This window comes from Artemia sp. Qi Xiang Cuo, chromosome 11 (assembly GCF_049724085.1).
Source record: "Artemia sp. Qi Xiang Cuo chromosome 11, ASM4972408v1, whole genome shotgun sequence".
Classification (NCBI taxonomy): domain Eukaryota; kingdom Metazoa; phylum Arthropoda; class Branchiopoda; order Anostraca; family Artemiidae; genus Artemia; species Artemia sp. Qi Xiang Cuo.
The window spans coordinates 35,630,702-35,645,646 of record NC_142804.1 but is presented as its reverse complement, the minus strand read 5'-3'; the positions used below and the strand labels follow the sequence as shown (position 1 = coordinate 35,645,646).

The window sequence follows — 14,945 nt, the reverse complement described above, 5'->3', positions numbered from 1 at the left end:
ATGTAAAGTTTTGGGTGAAACGGATGGGTACTTCAAGTTGGAAAATGGGTTTATGAGTGACATTAAGAAAAGAACTTGCTCTGAAATGTCTTTTGAAAGGTATTTCTTGGTGTTGAGGTATCCAAAAAGCTGTAAAGTAAAGTTGGGGGGTGAAAAGGATGAATGCTTCAACTTTTAAAATGGGTTTAGGAAGGACATTAAGAAAGAAACTTGCTCTGAAATGTCTTTTGAAAAGTATTGCTTGGTGTTGAGGTATTCAAAAAGCTGTAAAGTAAAGTTGTGGGTGAAACGGATGGGTACTTCAAGTTGAAAAATGGGTTTAGAAGGGACATTAAGAAAGGAACTTAGTCTGAAATAAAGTTTTTGTGTGTGTGAGTAGGTTTTTGTGTGTGTGTAAGTTTTTGTGTGTGTGAGTAGGTTTTTGTATGTGTGTAAGTTTGTGTGTGTGTGTGTAAGTTTTTGTGTGTGTGTAAGTTTTTGTGTGTGTGTAAGTTTTTGTGTGTGTTCATTTTGAAGTTGGAAAATATTTATATTATTTGGAAAAATAGAAATGATCAATAACTAATTTCTTTTTCATTGAGAAAATTCAGAATAGAACTTGAACTTTTCTTCACTTCGTTGAGAAAATTAAAAATTGAACTAGAACTTTTTATCTTCCGGGAAAATATTCACAGGTATGCTATAGCTTTTTCTATCTACTAAGAAAAAATTTAGAATTTGTAAAATTGGTTTAAGAAGAATATTAAGAAAGGAACTTGTTCTGAAAAGATATAATTAAGCCTTTTGAAAAGTATTGCTTGATCTTGGGGTGTGCAAAAAGTCGTAAAGTAAAGTTGTGGTGAAGAAGATAACTACTTCAACTTGTAAAATGGTTTTAGAAGGACATTAAGAAAAAAACTTGTTCTGAAAAGATATAATAAAGCCTTTTGGAAAGTATTGCTTGATGTTTGGGTGTGCAAAAAAGTCGTAAAGTACAGTTGTGGGGAAAAAGATAAGCACTTCAACTTGTAAATGGGTTTAGGAAGAAAATTACGTGAAGAACTTGCTCTGAAAAGATATAATAAAGCCTTTTGAAAAGTATTGCTTGATGTTGGGTTATTCGAAAAGCCTTATAGTAAAGTTGTGGGGAAAAAGATGAGTACTTCAAATTGTAAAATTGGTTTAGGAAGGACATTACGTAAAGAACTTGTTCTGAAAGGGCATAATAAAGCCTTTTGAAAAGTATTGCTTGATGATGGGGTATGCAAAAAGTCGTAAAGTAAAGTTGTGATGAAAAAGATAAGTACTTCAACTTGTAAAATTGGTTTAGAAGGGACATTAAGAAAACAACTTGTTCTGAAATGCCTTTGAAAAGTATTGCTTGGAGTTGAGGTATCCAAAAAAGCTGTAAAGGAAAGTTGTGGGTGGAATGGATGGGTGCTTCAAGTTGGAAAATGGGTTTATGAGGGACATTAAGAAAAGAAATTGCTCTGAAATGTCTTTTGAAAGGTATTTTTTGGTGTTGAGGTACCAAAAAAGCTGTAAAGTAAAGTTGTGGTGAAAAAGATAAGTGCTTTAACTTGTAAAATTGGTTTAGGAAGGTCATTAAGAAAGTAACTTGTTCTGAAATGTCTTTTGAAAAGTATTTCTTGGTGTTGGGGTATCCAAAAAGCTGTAAAGTAATGATGTGTGTAAAAAGGATGGGTACTTCAACGTGGAAAATGGGTTTATCAGGGACATTAAAAAAGGAAATTGCTCTGAAATGCCTTTTGAAAAGTATTTCTTGGTGTTGAGGTATCCAAAAAGCTGTAAAGTATAGTTGTGGTGAAAAAGATAAGTGCTTCAACTTGTAAAATTGGTTTAGGATGGTCATTAAGAAAGTAACTTGCTCTGAAATGTCTTTTGAAAAGTATTGCTTAGTGACGAGGTATCCAAAAAGCTGTAAAGTAAAGTTGTGGGTGAAATGGATGGGTACTTCAAGTTGGAAAATGGGTTTAGAAGGGACATTAAGAAAGGAACTTGTTCTGAAATGCCCTTTGAAAAGTATTGCTTGGTGTTGAGGTATCCAAAAATGCAGTATAGTAAAGTTGTGGGTGAAAAGGATGGATGCTTCAACTTGTAAAATGAGTTTAGAAGGGACATTAAGAAAGGAACTTGCTCTGAAATGTCTTTTGAAAAGTATTTCTTGGTGTTGAGGTATCCAAAAAGCTGTAAAGTAAAGTTGTGGGTGAAAAGGATAAGTATTTCAAGCTTGGAAAATGGGTTTAGAAGGGACATTAAGAAAGGAACTTGCTCTGAAATACCCTTTGAAAAGTATTTCATGGTGTTGAGGTATCCAAAAGCTGTAATGTAAAGTTGTGGGTGAAAAGGATGGATGCTTCAAGTTGTAAAATGGGTTTAGAAGGGACATTAAGAAAGGAACTTGCTCTAAAATGCCTTTTGAAAAGTATTTCTTGGTGTTGAGGTATCCAAAAAGCTGTTAAGTAAAGTTGTGGGTGAAAAGGATGTGTACTTCAAGTTTGAAAATAGGTTTAGAAGTGACATTAAGAAAGGAACTTGCTCTGAAATGTCTTTTGAAAAGTATTTCTTGGTGTTGAGGTATCCAAAAAGCTGTAATGTAAAGTTGAGGGTGAAAAGGATGGATGCTTCAAGTTGGAAAATGGGTTTAGGATGGAAATTAAGAAAACAACTTGCTCTGAAATGTCTTTTGAAAAGTATTGCTTGGTGTTGAGATATCTAAAAGCTGTAAAGTAAAGTTGTGGGTGAAAAAGATAAGTACTTCAAGTTGTAAAATGGGTTTGGGATGGACATTAAGAAAGGAACTTGCTCTGAAATGGTCTTTGAAAAGTATTTCCTGGTGTTGAGGTATCCAAAAAGCTGAAAAGTATAGTTGTGGGTGAAAAGGATGGATGCTTCAACTTGTAAAATGGTTTTAGGATGGACATTAAGAAATGAACTTGTTCTGAAATGTCTTTTGAAAAGTACTTCTTGGGGTCGGGAATTAAAAAATCTGTAAAGTAAAGTTGTGGATGAAAAGGATGGGTACTTCAACTTGTAAAATGGGTTTAGGAAGGACATTATGAAAAGAACTTGTTCTGAAATGCCCTTGAAAAGTATTGCTTGGTGTTGGAGCATTCAAAAAGCTGTAAAGTAAAGTTGTGGGTGTAAAGGTTGGGTACTCCAACTTGTAAAATGGGTTTAGGATGGACATTATGAAAAGAACTGGTTCTGAAATGCCCTTTGAAAAGTATTGCTTGGTGTTGGCGCATTCAAAAAGCTGTAAAGTAAAGTTTTGGGTGTAAAGGATGGGTACTTCAATTTTTAAAATGGGTTTAGGAGGTACATTAAGAAAATATCTGGTTCTTAAATGCCTTTTGATAAGTACTGCTTGGTGTTGGAGCATTAAAAAAAGCAGTACAGTAAAGTTGTAGGTGAAAAGGATGGCTACTTCAATTATACTTTTTAAAAGTAATAATTGGTGTTGGCGCATTCAAAAAGCTGTACAGTAAAGTTTTGGGTGTAAAGGATGGGTACTTCAATTTGTAAAATGGGTTTAGAATGGACATTAAGAAAAGAAGTTGCTCTGAAATGCCTTTTGAAAGGTATTTCTTGGTGTTGAGGTATCCAAAAAACTGTAAAGTAAAGTTGTGGGTGAAAAAGATAAGTACTTCAAGTTGGAAAATAGGTTTAGAATGAACATAAAGAAAGGACCTTGTTCTGAAATGTCTTTGAAAAGTATTGCATGGTAGAAAAGGATGGGTACTTTAAGCTGGAAAATGGGTTTAGAATGAACATTAAGAAATGAAGTTGCTCTGAAATGTCTTTTGAAAACTATTGCTTGATGTTGGGGTATCCAAAAAGCTGTATAGTAAATTTGTGGTGATAGGATTGGTACTTCAACTTGTAAAAATGGGTTAAGGGATGACATTAAGAAAGGAACTTGTTCTGAAAAGATATAATAACGTGCACAAACAAGTATTAAAAAAATGGGGAGGGGACTCTTTGGGGGCCCGGGGAGGGCCTTTGTGGGTCTGGGGGCCTTTGAGGGCCGGGTGGTCCTTTGGGAGCCCGGGGGACCTTTGGGGACCGGGGGAGGGCCTTTGGGGGTCTGGGGGGCCCTTGAGGGCCGGGTGGTCCTTTGGGACCCCGGGGGACCTTTGGGGGCCCGGGAGGGCCTTTGGGGCCCTTGAGGGCCGGGTGGTCCTTTGGGAGCCCGGTGGACCTTTGCGGACCGGGGGAGGGCCTTTGGGTTGGGGTAGGGACCTCACGACACTGTTCAAATGGAACTTGTGTATTATAACGACCACAGAGTTTCACCCTCAAATTCTCTTCTAAAATCATCTTTTAAAATCATCTTTTAAAATATCTCTAACTGTTTCGCAAAAATAATTCCCTAAAATTTCTAAAATGGTTTCGCCCAAATAGCCCCTCATCGTAACTTTAGCGTGTTCCTTTTGTTTTGGCATCTCTGCGCTGTCACATTTGAAATTACTAAGAAACCCTTTCGCGCGCTAATCACTTCATCGCTAAGGTCAAAACATTCACCCAGAAACAAGTCTCCTGGTAGAACTCCAAAGACATTAATAGTCATTCGCTCGAAAACAATTCTCTTTGGAAACAACAAATTAATTCCCCTTTCGTGAATCAATAATTTTCCTTAGAAACAACAAAATAATTCCCCTTTCGTGTCAAATCAATCAACCATGACATCATCTGTCACGTGTGATCTAAACTTTGCCCCGGAAACAATTCTGGTCGAACTCCAAAGATATTAATAAACTTCCGGAAACAATTCTCCTTGGAAAAAGAGGTCATCGACCTCATTAACCACGTCACCTAACCAGACATAAATTGCTGTTGACATCCATCAAAGTAAGAAAGTTCCTGTTTTTTCATTCTCACTGAATAAAATCATAAAACAGACATAAATTACTGTTGACATCCGAGAAAAACATCAAATAAATTGACCAACACTCATAACCGTCCAAGAAACAACCATAAATGTGAGAAAATTCATGTTTTTCAAATTCTCACTGACAAAAACCATAAAACAGACATAAATTGATGATGACATCCATGAAAAACATCAAATAAATTGACCAACACACATAACCGTCCAAGAAACGTCCATAAAAGTTAGAAAATTCCTTTTTTTTAAAGTGAGAAAAATTCTATTTTTCCATTCTCACTGACAAAAACCATAAAACAGACATAAATTAATGTTGACATCCATGAAAAACATCAAATAAATTGACCAACACACATAACCGTCCAAGAAACATCCATAAATGTGAGAAAATTCCTGTTTTTTCAAGTGAGAAAAATCCTGTTTTTTCATTCTCAGTGAGAAAACCATAAACCACGTGGTTCGTCCCGGAGTATAGGATAGCTTTCTACTTTTCTTGCCAGAAGAAAAATCAAGGATGCATGTTAATTTTTTTTTCCAGGGGTGATCGTATCGACCTAGTGGTCCAAGAATATCCCGGGAGGGCTCATTCGAACGGAAATTAAAAGCTCTAGTGCCCTTTTTAAGTGACAAAAAAAATGAAGGGCAACTAGCCCCCCTCCCACGCTCATTTTTTCCCAATGTCACCCGATCAAAAATTTTAAATAACCATTTTGATCATCATGGTCTAAAAATATAATAATTATGTCTTTGAGGATGACTTAATCCCCCACAGTCCTCGGGGGAAGGTTTACAAGTTATAAACTTTGCCCGATGTTTACATATATGGTAGTATTGGTTATTGGGAAGAATACAAAAGTTTTCAGAGGGGATTTTTTCTGCTAGTGTGGGGGGGGGGTTACGTGGGAGGATCTTTCCATGGAGGAAGTTTTCATGAGGTAAGGGACATTGCTATGAAGGGGGCGTTACATTTGCCAGCATTATTTAATAAAATGATCAGAAATCAAATAAAAAACAAGTTCTTCAACTGAAAGTAAAGAGCAACATCAAAACTTAAAACGAACATAAATTATTACTTATATGATTGGGTTCGCCCCCTAGTCAATACATCGCTCTTTACGCTAAAGTTTTTTTTGTACTTTCATTCGAGCTATTTATTCTAATTAACGGCCTTTGTGATTAAGGGGTCATTCTTAAAGAACTGGAACAAAATTCGAACTTTAGCGTAAAGAGCAAGTATTGACTAGGGAAGTGAACCCAATAACATACGTAATAAAAACATACACATATCAAAGTTTGTTACGTAAGTTAATTCGTAAGTTACGTATATTTATTACTAATAAAAACGTTCATAAATGAAATTAAAAGTTCTAGTGCCCTTTTTAAATAACCAAAAAAAATGGAGGGCAACTAGGCCCCCTCCCCCGCCCCTTTTTTTCTCAAAATTGTCAGATTAAAAGTTCGGGAAAGCCATTTAGCCAAAAAGAGTGAAATTAGTACGCAAAAAAACGTTTTAATTATTCATGTACGGTGAGCCAAAATCAAAACCTGCATTAATTAAAAAACATTCAGAAATTAAATAAAAAAACAAGTTTTTTTAACTGAAAGTAAGGAGCAACATTAAAACTTAAAACGAATAGAAATTATTCCGTATACGGAAGGGGCTGTCCCCTCCTCAACGCCTCACTCTTTACGCTAAAGTTTTATTCTTTCTCCCAACTCTATTTTTTAAAACAATAAAAAACTAGCGTAAAGAGCGAGGCATTGAGGAGGGGAAAGCCCGTTTCATATACGGAATAATTTCTGTTCGTTTTAAGTTTTAATGTCGCTCCTTACTTTCAGTTAAAAGAACTTGTTTTTTTTTAAATTTAATTAAGACATAAAGTGGATCAAAAATACGGACATTTTTGTATTCAAATAGACAAAGCAGAATTAACAACTTAGGACCGAAAAGTCTAAAGCACTAGACTGAATATAAACAAAAATCTAACCTGAAGTAAAATGTTGTAAGAGGCCGATCTAATACTGCTGTCCAAGACTTCCTGGGAATCCATTTTTAGTATGAAGCTTCACAGGTATACCAGAAAAAACAATTTCCAGTTCCACTGTAACATAGAAGGAAGAGTGCAGTCAGAAAAGCAACGGTGCATATAGTGCAAGGTTGCTTCTCCAAGAAGAATCCCGTTAAATAGAGACCAATGAATGCAATATAATTATGAAAAAAAGCAGGGTTGATTGGCTTTGGTATCAAGAGCACTGGTAAAAGCCACTGCAAACAATACATTATCACCACTCACTGCGTTTCACTACACCATTTCTACACCTGAAACTACAAGTGACATAATTAGCAACTATTACAACAATAAGCAGCAATTACCAAAGAAGCGCTAAAAATCTGCTACAAAAGCAAAACCGAGCCTTTTTTTTTACAAGATGGATATTCTACTTCAAAAGAGAACTAACGGAAAAATACGTGTACAAGAAATGATGTGAATTTGGTTGTTTTGGATCACTCATGAGAAAGAAAAACTTACGACAAGAATTCTTTCAATTAATCAAAAACGAAATTCAGAAACTTGCTTATCATAAATTTGCCTGACTATAGTCGAAAAATTTCTTAAAATATACTTAGTCTCACATGCATCATCCATAAAACACTAAGATCAGGTTCTACAAAAAAAGCTTAAACCAATCAGCAACTGACTTATCACCACTGCTAGCCATATACAACATCCGGATCAATTAAATGACCAGAAATAAATCAGACTTTCACGCCTCAGTATTTTGACTGAATGTAGGATCTCTTTCTAATTTTAAAACAAAATATATACGGAATTTATCGCTCTAAAGAATTTTGACATTACATGTCTACAAGAAACTCCATTCCTGTTACTTAATATTCCTGGTTACTCTTCAGATAGGATAAATTCACTAAAAAAAATCGATCATCCTGCCACTTTGGCAAAAGATAAGACTTGTGGCATAATGTCCTTCAATTTCCACAAGTTTCATGCAGTTATTGCATAGGTTTAATTGGCTGACCTCAGTTCATAATTATCAGTTGTTCTTTTTTTAATCCACATGGTGTTTGACTTCTCCACTGATCTGCCTATTCTCAAACATTTTTATATGTACCTTAAATTTCTTCTGCAAGATAATGTTCGAGAGCCTCTAGAATTCCTGAAGGATTTGTTCAGACTAGAGAACTGGACTGAGTGACCAGTCCTTGACAACCCTAATATTATACTTGTCAATTGTGTCAGTCAATAAGGTTTCTTCAGATATGTTGTTCATGCTGAGACTGAAAAAACTAAAAAGAAGCTATGGCGAATTTTTGTGAAGCTGGTTTGCTGTCAAATCTCCTTGTAATGACAGCAAGATCATAGCAAATCAGAGAGGAGGAATGATGGTTTTCCAAACATGACTTGAGCCTCATTGTCTCCTCATTTACTTAAGTGTTGGCAGTTTAAGCTTTCTTATGCGGTCTTGAGAGAGGAAGATCAGGTATGTGTTAACAAGTTTGTGCCCTTAACAAAGAAATACAGTTACCAATATATTCAGATGATGTTGGGTCAAAGGAAAGCAGTGTAGATTTGTAGTCACAGATCTCTCTTGACAGGTGTAAATTCTGTAGATTGAGATGAAACAATTTTGGTATGTGCACATTCTTAGGTATTGAAATCACTGATGGACAGGGTCATTTTCATTGTTCTTCAAAAACAATGAAATAACAAAATTCCCAAAAACTTAAGAAGGAAACTATAATGAAAAGTGTGAAATTGCTGTTTCTGTTTGAACTTTTGGTAATTGCATGACATAACTTGCATTCAAAAATTAGGCGTAAAACAACCAACTCTTATTTTTATTCTTATCACCATAACTTGATCAAATACTGTTTTGCAAGTCCTTTGATTTAACCTAAGTTTCTATAACATTTAGCTCAATTGTTTAGAATTATTTGATCGATCATTTTTTTAATGTCAGCACAAACTTTCACTAAGTGAGGCATACAAAAAAAAGAAAAAAAAACCTGAAAAAAATAACTAGTAGGTATAAGTTTTTTCAATATATATATGTGCTCTGCCAGAGTTCAAAATGGCAACGGAACTAGAGTTTTTTTTGTGTTGTGAGTTGCTTATTTGTTGTTATTGCAATTTTTTTTTTTTTATGGGGTTAATTAATGGGTTTGATGATGGTTCAGCCTGTAACTCACTGGCTACCTGATTCAACAGCCACCTTTGCCCTTGGAGTAAAATGCAAGCAGAGAGGAAACAATCCAGTCATACTTTGAATTGTATTTATTATATTTGTGCCTAAAACAGTAGATTAGTTCTTGACTAGCGCACCCGAAATCAAAAGGAGTCCTGGCTGTTGTATCAATATATGAAAATCTGGGGGGATATTTCGAGTGTTTTTCGAAATATAGAGGGACAAATTTATTGTTTTTTTTCAATTTTTTAATGAAGTAGTGAAAAAACATACTTTCGATGAAAATACCCCAAAAAGAAGGATATTTTTTTCAAAATCCAAAGGGAGCAAATGCCACCTGCACCCCTCCAATTAATACTGCTGACTCCCGGAGAAATATCAATTGCATATTCTGTGAAGAAGTAGAGTTTGAAACTAATTTTACCCCAATAAACAAAGTCAGATTTCAAAGCCCTTTCACACCAACATTAAACGGAGTTAGGTTAGTAATATAATGAATGAATTTTGATTGTTTTCAAAGTTAGTTATTCTGGACAAAACTTTAGATAATAGATTTTTTTTTATTTTGGAATGTAGTTGATTTAGGAAAATGTAATTTTCAGAAATGGATCCATTTTGAATTGAAAATCAAGCATTTTGCAGTAGGCATCAAGACATGGCTAATAATAGACAGCGCGATAGCGCTGCCTAAGTAAAGAACGATATGGGCACAATGTCTTATCTATTTTTTTTTTCTTTCTCCACACCCGGGCACTTCGTATCGAAGGAGTTGTCGTAGAAACTTTGAAAAGGGCTCATTCGATTGGAAATTGGAGTGGCTAGTGCCCTTTTTAATAGTTGAAAGTGATTGGAGGACAACTAGCCCCCCACGCCCATTTATTCCCCCAAACACATCCAATCAAAATTTTGAGATAGCCATTTGGTTCAGCGTAGTTGATTTCCAGATAGAAAATATGTTTTTGAGGAGGACACTCCCCCACAAACCTCGGGGCAAGAGTTTTAAGTTATGCCCTAAGAGCATATAAGAACGATGTTGGCACAATGTATTATTTATTATTTTTTTCCTTTAAAGCAGGGCACTTCTTATCGAAGAAGTTGTCGCAGAAACTTCGAAAAGGGCTTATTCAATCGGAAACTGGAGTGGTTTGCGCCCTTTTTAATAGTTGAAAGTGATTGGAAGGCGACTAAAACCCCTTCCACGTCCATAATTTCCCGAAACACATCCAATCAAAATTTTGACATAGCCATATTGTTCAGCGTAGTTGATTTCCAGATAGAAATTATGTTTTAGAGGAGGACACTCCCCCAGAGCCTTCAGGGCCAGGGTTGTAATTTATGCCCTGGGGGCATATAAGGTTTTTGAAGAACGCGTTGTCGTAGAAACTTCAAAAAGGGCTCATTCGATTGGAAATTGAATTGGCTCGGGCTCTTTTTAATAGTAAAAATTGATTAGCAGACAACTAACACCCCTTCCACTCCCATCATGTCCCAAAACACATCCAATCAAAATTTTGAGATAGCCAATTTGTCCCATAACGTTCAAAGTTCAGGAAATTATACCTATGAGCATGACACTCCCTCCACAGTGCTCAGGGCAAGGGTTATAAGTTATGCCCAGGGGGTATATAAGGTTTCTATTGAAATCTTTGTCGCAGAAACTTCAAAAGGACTCATTCGATTTGAAATTCAAAGGGCTAGTACCCTTTTTAATAGTCGAAAGTGATTTGAGGGCAACTAACCCCCCTCTCACGCCCAAAATTTCCCCAAACACATCCAATCAAAATTTTTAGATAGCCATTTTATTCAACGTAGTTGAAAGTTTAGGAAATTAATTCTTTGAGGATGACAACCCCTCCCCCACAGTCTTCAGGGCAAGGGTTGTAAGTTATGCCCTGGGGACATATAGTTTTTATTGAAAGCGTTGCCGTAGAAACTTCAAAAGGGCTCATTCAATTGGAAATAGAAAGGGCTAGTGCCTTTTTTAATAGTTGAAAGTGATTGAATAGCGACTAACGCCCCTCTCACGCCCACCATTTTCCCAAATACATCCAATCAAAATGTTGAGATATCAATTTTGTTCATCGTAGTTGAAAATTCTGTAAATTAGGTCTTTTAGGATGATAACCCCCCCAGAGCCATCAGTAAAAGGGCTGTAAGTTATGCCCTGGGGGCATATAAAGTTTTTATTAAAAGCGTTGTCGTAGAAACTTCAAAAGGGCTCATTCAATTGGAAATTGAAAGGGCTAGTGCCTTTTTTTCTAGTAGAAAGTGATCGGATTGCGACTAACGCCCCTCTCACGCCCACTATTTTCCGAAACACATCCAATCAAAATTTTGAGATATCCATTTTGTTCAACGTAGTTGAACGTTCTGGAAATTACGTCTTTTAGGATGATAACTCCCTCAGAGTTCTCAGTGCAATGGTAGTAAGTTATGCCCTGGGGGCATATAAGGTTTATATAGAAAGTTGTTGTATAAATCATAGGCAGCGCGATCGCGCTGGAGACTCCCCCACAACCCTTAGGGTAAGGATTTTAAGTTATACCCTGGGGGCATATAAGAGCGATGTCGGCAGAATGTATTATTCATCAATTTTTTCCTTTAGAACAAGAAACTTCCTATCGAAGAAGTTGTCGTAGAAACTTCGAAAAGGGGCCCATTAAATTGGAAATCGGAGTGGCGTGTGCCCTTTTTAATAGTCGAAAGTGATTGGAAGGCGACTAACAACCCTTCCACGCCCACCATTTTCCGAAACACATCCAATCAAAATTTTGAGACAGCCATTTTGTTCAGCGTAGTTGATATCCAGATAGAAATTGTGTTTTTGAGGAGGACATTCCCCCACAGCCCTCAGGGCAAGGGTTGTAGGTTATGCCCTGTTTTTTTTTTTATAGAAGGTGTTATCGTAGAAACTTCAAAAAAGGCTCATTCGATTGGAGATTCAAAGGGCTAGTGCCCTTTTTAAGAGTCGAAACTGAATAGAGGGCAACTTACCCACCGCTGACGCCCACCTTTTCCCCAAACACATCTAATCAAAACTTTGAGATGGCCATTCTACTCAACGTAGTTTTAAGTTCTGGAAATTAGGTCTTTGAGGATAAAAACCCACCCCCTCCCCACAGCCCTCAGGGCAAGGGCTGTAAATTATGCCCAGGGGCATATAAGGTTTCTATATAACGCGCTGTCGTAGAAACTTCAAAAAGGGCTCATTCGATTGGAAATTGAAATGGCTAGTGCCCTTTTTAATAGTCGAAAGTGATTGGAAAGCAACTAATAGCCCTTCCAGGCCCACTATTTCCTCAAACACATCCAATAAAGATTTTGAGATAGTCATTTTGTTCCACGCAGTTCAAAGTTTAGGATATTATACCTTTGAGCAGGACACTCTCCCCACAATCTTCAGGGCATAGGTTAAAAGTTATGCCCTGGGGGCATAAAAGGTTTTCATTGAAATCTTTGTCGTAGAAACTCGAAAAAGGGCTCAGTCGATCTCCAGGAAGCGAGTTCAAGAAAGAGTTTGTTTGCAAATTTTTTTCCACAATTTCCTGAATTAAATTTCTGTATTGTATATCCAAGAGGTGAAAACAATAAAGAGTTTGTTACTTACTTAAGATTTTTTCATTTTTTTCATAATTTCCTGAATTAAATTTCTGTATTGTGCATCCAAACGGTGAATTCAAGAAAGAGGTTGTTACTTACTTAGAATTTTGTCATAATTTCTTGAATGAAATGTCTTTTTTGTTTATCCAGGTGGCGAATTCAAGGAAGAAATTGTTACTTACTTATTTACAAACTTACTGACAATTTTTTTCATAATTTCTTAAATGAAGTTTCTGCATTGTGTATCCAAGAGGTGACTTCAAGAAAGAGTTTGTTACTTACTTGCAATTTTTTTATAATTTCTTGAATGAAATATCTGTACTGTGTATCCAAGAGGTGAAAATAATAAAGAGTTTGTTATTTACTTGCGATTTTTTCATAATTTCTTGAATGAAATATCTGCATTGTGTTTCCAAGAGGTGAAATCAATAAAGAGTTTGTTACTTACAAATATTTTCATAATTTCTGGAATGAAATTTCTACATCGTGTATCCAAGACGTGAAAACAACAAAGAGTTTGTTACTTACTTAGAATTTTGTCATAATTTGTTGAATGAAATGCCCTTTTTGTTTATCCAGGAGGCGAATTCAAGAAATAATTTGCTACTTATTTACAATTTTTTTCATAATTTCTTAAATAAAATTTCTGCATTGTGTATCCAAGAGGTGACTTCAAGACAGAGTTTGTTACTTACTTATAATTTTTTTTTCCTAATTTCCTGAATTAAATTTCTGTATTGTGCATCCAAACGGCGAATTCAAGAAAGAGTTTGTTACTTTCTTACTTACATTTTTTTTCCTAATTTCTTAAATGAAGTTTCTGCATTGTTTATCTAAGAGGTGACTTCAAAAAAATAATTTGTAACTTACGTACTATTTCTTCATAATTTATTGAATGAAATTTCTGTATTGTGTATCCAAGAGGTGAAATCAATAAAAAGTTTGTTACTTACTTGCGAATTTTTCTTAATTTCTTGAATGAAGTATCTGTACTGTTTATCCAAGAGGTGAAATCAATAAAGAGTTTGTTACTTACTTACAAATATTTTCATAATTTCTTGAATGAAATTTCCGTATTGTGTATCCAAGAGGGGACTTCAAGAAAGAGATTGCAACTTACTTAGAATTTTGTCACAATTTCTTGAATGAAATATAATTTTGGTTTATCCAGTTGGTCAATTCAAGGAAGAATTTGTTACTTACTTACTTACATACTTACAATTTTTAATAATTTCTTAAATGAAGTTTCTGCATTGTGTATCCAAGAGGTGACTTCAAGAAAGTTTGTTACCTACTTGCAAATTTTTCATAATTTCTTGAATAAAATTTCCATATTGTGTATCCAAGAGGGGACTTCAAGAAAGAGATTGTTACTTACTTAGAATTTTTTCATAATTTCTGGAATGAAATTTCTACATCGTGTATCCAAGATGTGAAAACAATAAAGAATATGTTACTTACTTAAAATTTTGTCATAATTTCTTGAATGAAATGTCTTTTTTGTTTATCCAGGATGCGAATTCAAGAAAGAATTTGCTACTTACTTACATTTTTTTTTCATAATTTCTTAAATGAAATTTCTGCATTGTGTATCCAGGAGGTGACTAAGAAAGAGTTTGTTCCTTACATACAATTTTTTCATAATTTCTTGAAAGAAATCTCTACATCGTGTATCCAAGAGGTAAAAACAATAAAGAGTTTGTTACTTACTTAGAATTTTGCCATAATTTATTGAATGAAATGTCTTTTTTATTTATTCAGGAGGCGAATTAAAGAAAGAATTTGCTACTTACTTACAATTTTTTCATAATTTCTTAAATGAAATTTCTTCATTGTTTATCCAAGAGGTGACTTCAAGAAATAGTTTGCTACTTACTTACTTACAATTTTTGTCCTAATTTCTTAAATGAAACTTCTGCATTTTGTATCCAAGAGGTGACTCCAAGAAAGAGTTTTTTACTTACTTACAATTTTTTCATAATGACATATCCAACAACGGATGTTGATAAAGAATTTATTCATTCTGATACGTAGATTTTGTCAATGTTATCCCATGTGTCTGACAATAGATGTATGCAAATTCCTTTTCTCATCGACAGGCTCAATATACTTTTCGTCTTTGGTATTATTTGGTTCATTGACTGTTTGATCAATGGTAGTAACGTTTGCTGGTACTTTGTTTTTCATCGATTCATCTTTATATTCCATAGTAATATTTTCTGCCAATGCCCTTTTTATTTTTCTGGCAATT

General features: G+C 35.1%; 2 protein-coding genes across 2 annotated transcripts in view; both read right to left on the bottom strand.

Moving 5' to 3' along the window:
• The window catches only part of LOC148946925 (man(5)GlcNAc(2)-PP-dolichol translocation protein RFT1-like), a 51,240-nt gene extending 44,225 nt beyond the window's left edge, over positions 1-7,015 (bottom strand). The window contains exon 1 of the mRNA XM_089096742.1: positions 6,877-7,015. Within this exon, the coding sequence (XP_088952868.1) occupies positions 6,877-6,939 (63 nt within the window). The 5' untranslated portion in view covers positions 6,940-7,015. The remainder of the gene's footprint in view (positions 1-6,876) is intronic.
• bc10 (BLCAP apoptosis inducing factor bc10) overlaps positions 6,942-14,945 on the bottom strand; it is a 30,146-nt gene continuing 22,142 nt past the window's right edge. The window contains exon 2 of the mRNA XM_089096743.1: positions 6,942-7,214. Coding sequence (XP_088952869.1) covers positions 6,942-7,169 — 228 coding nt within the window. The 5' untranslated portion in view covers positions 7,170-7,214. The remainder of the gene's footprint in view (positions 7,215-14,945) is intronic.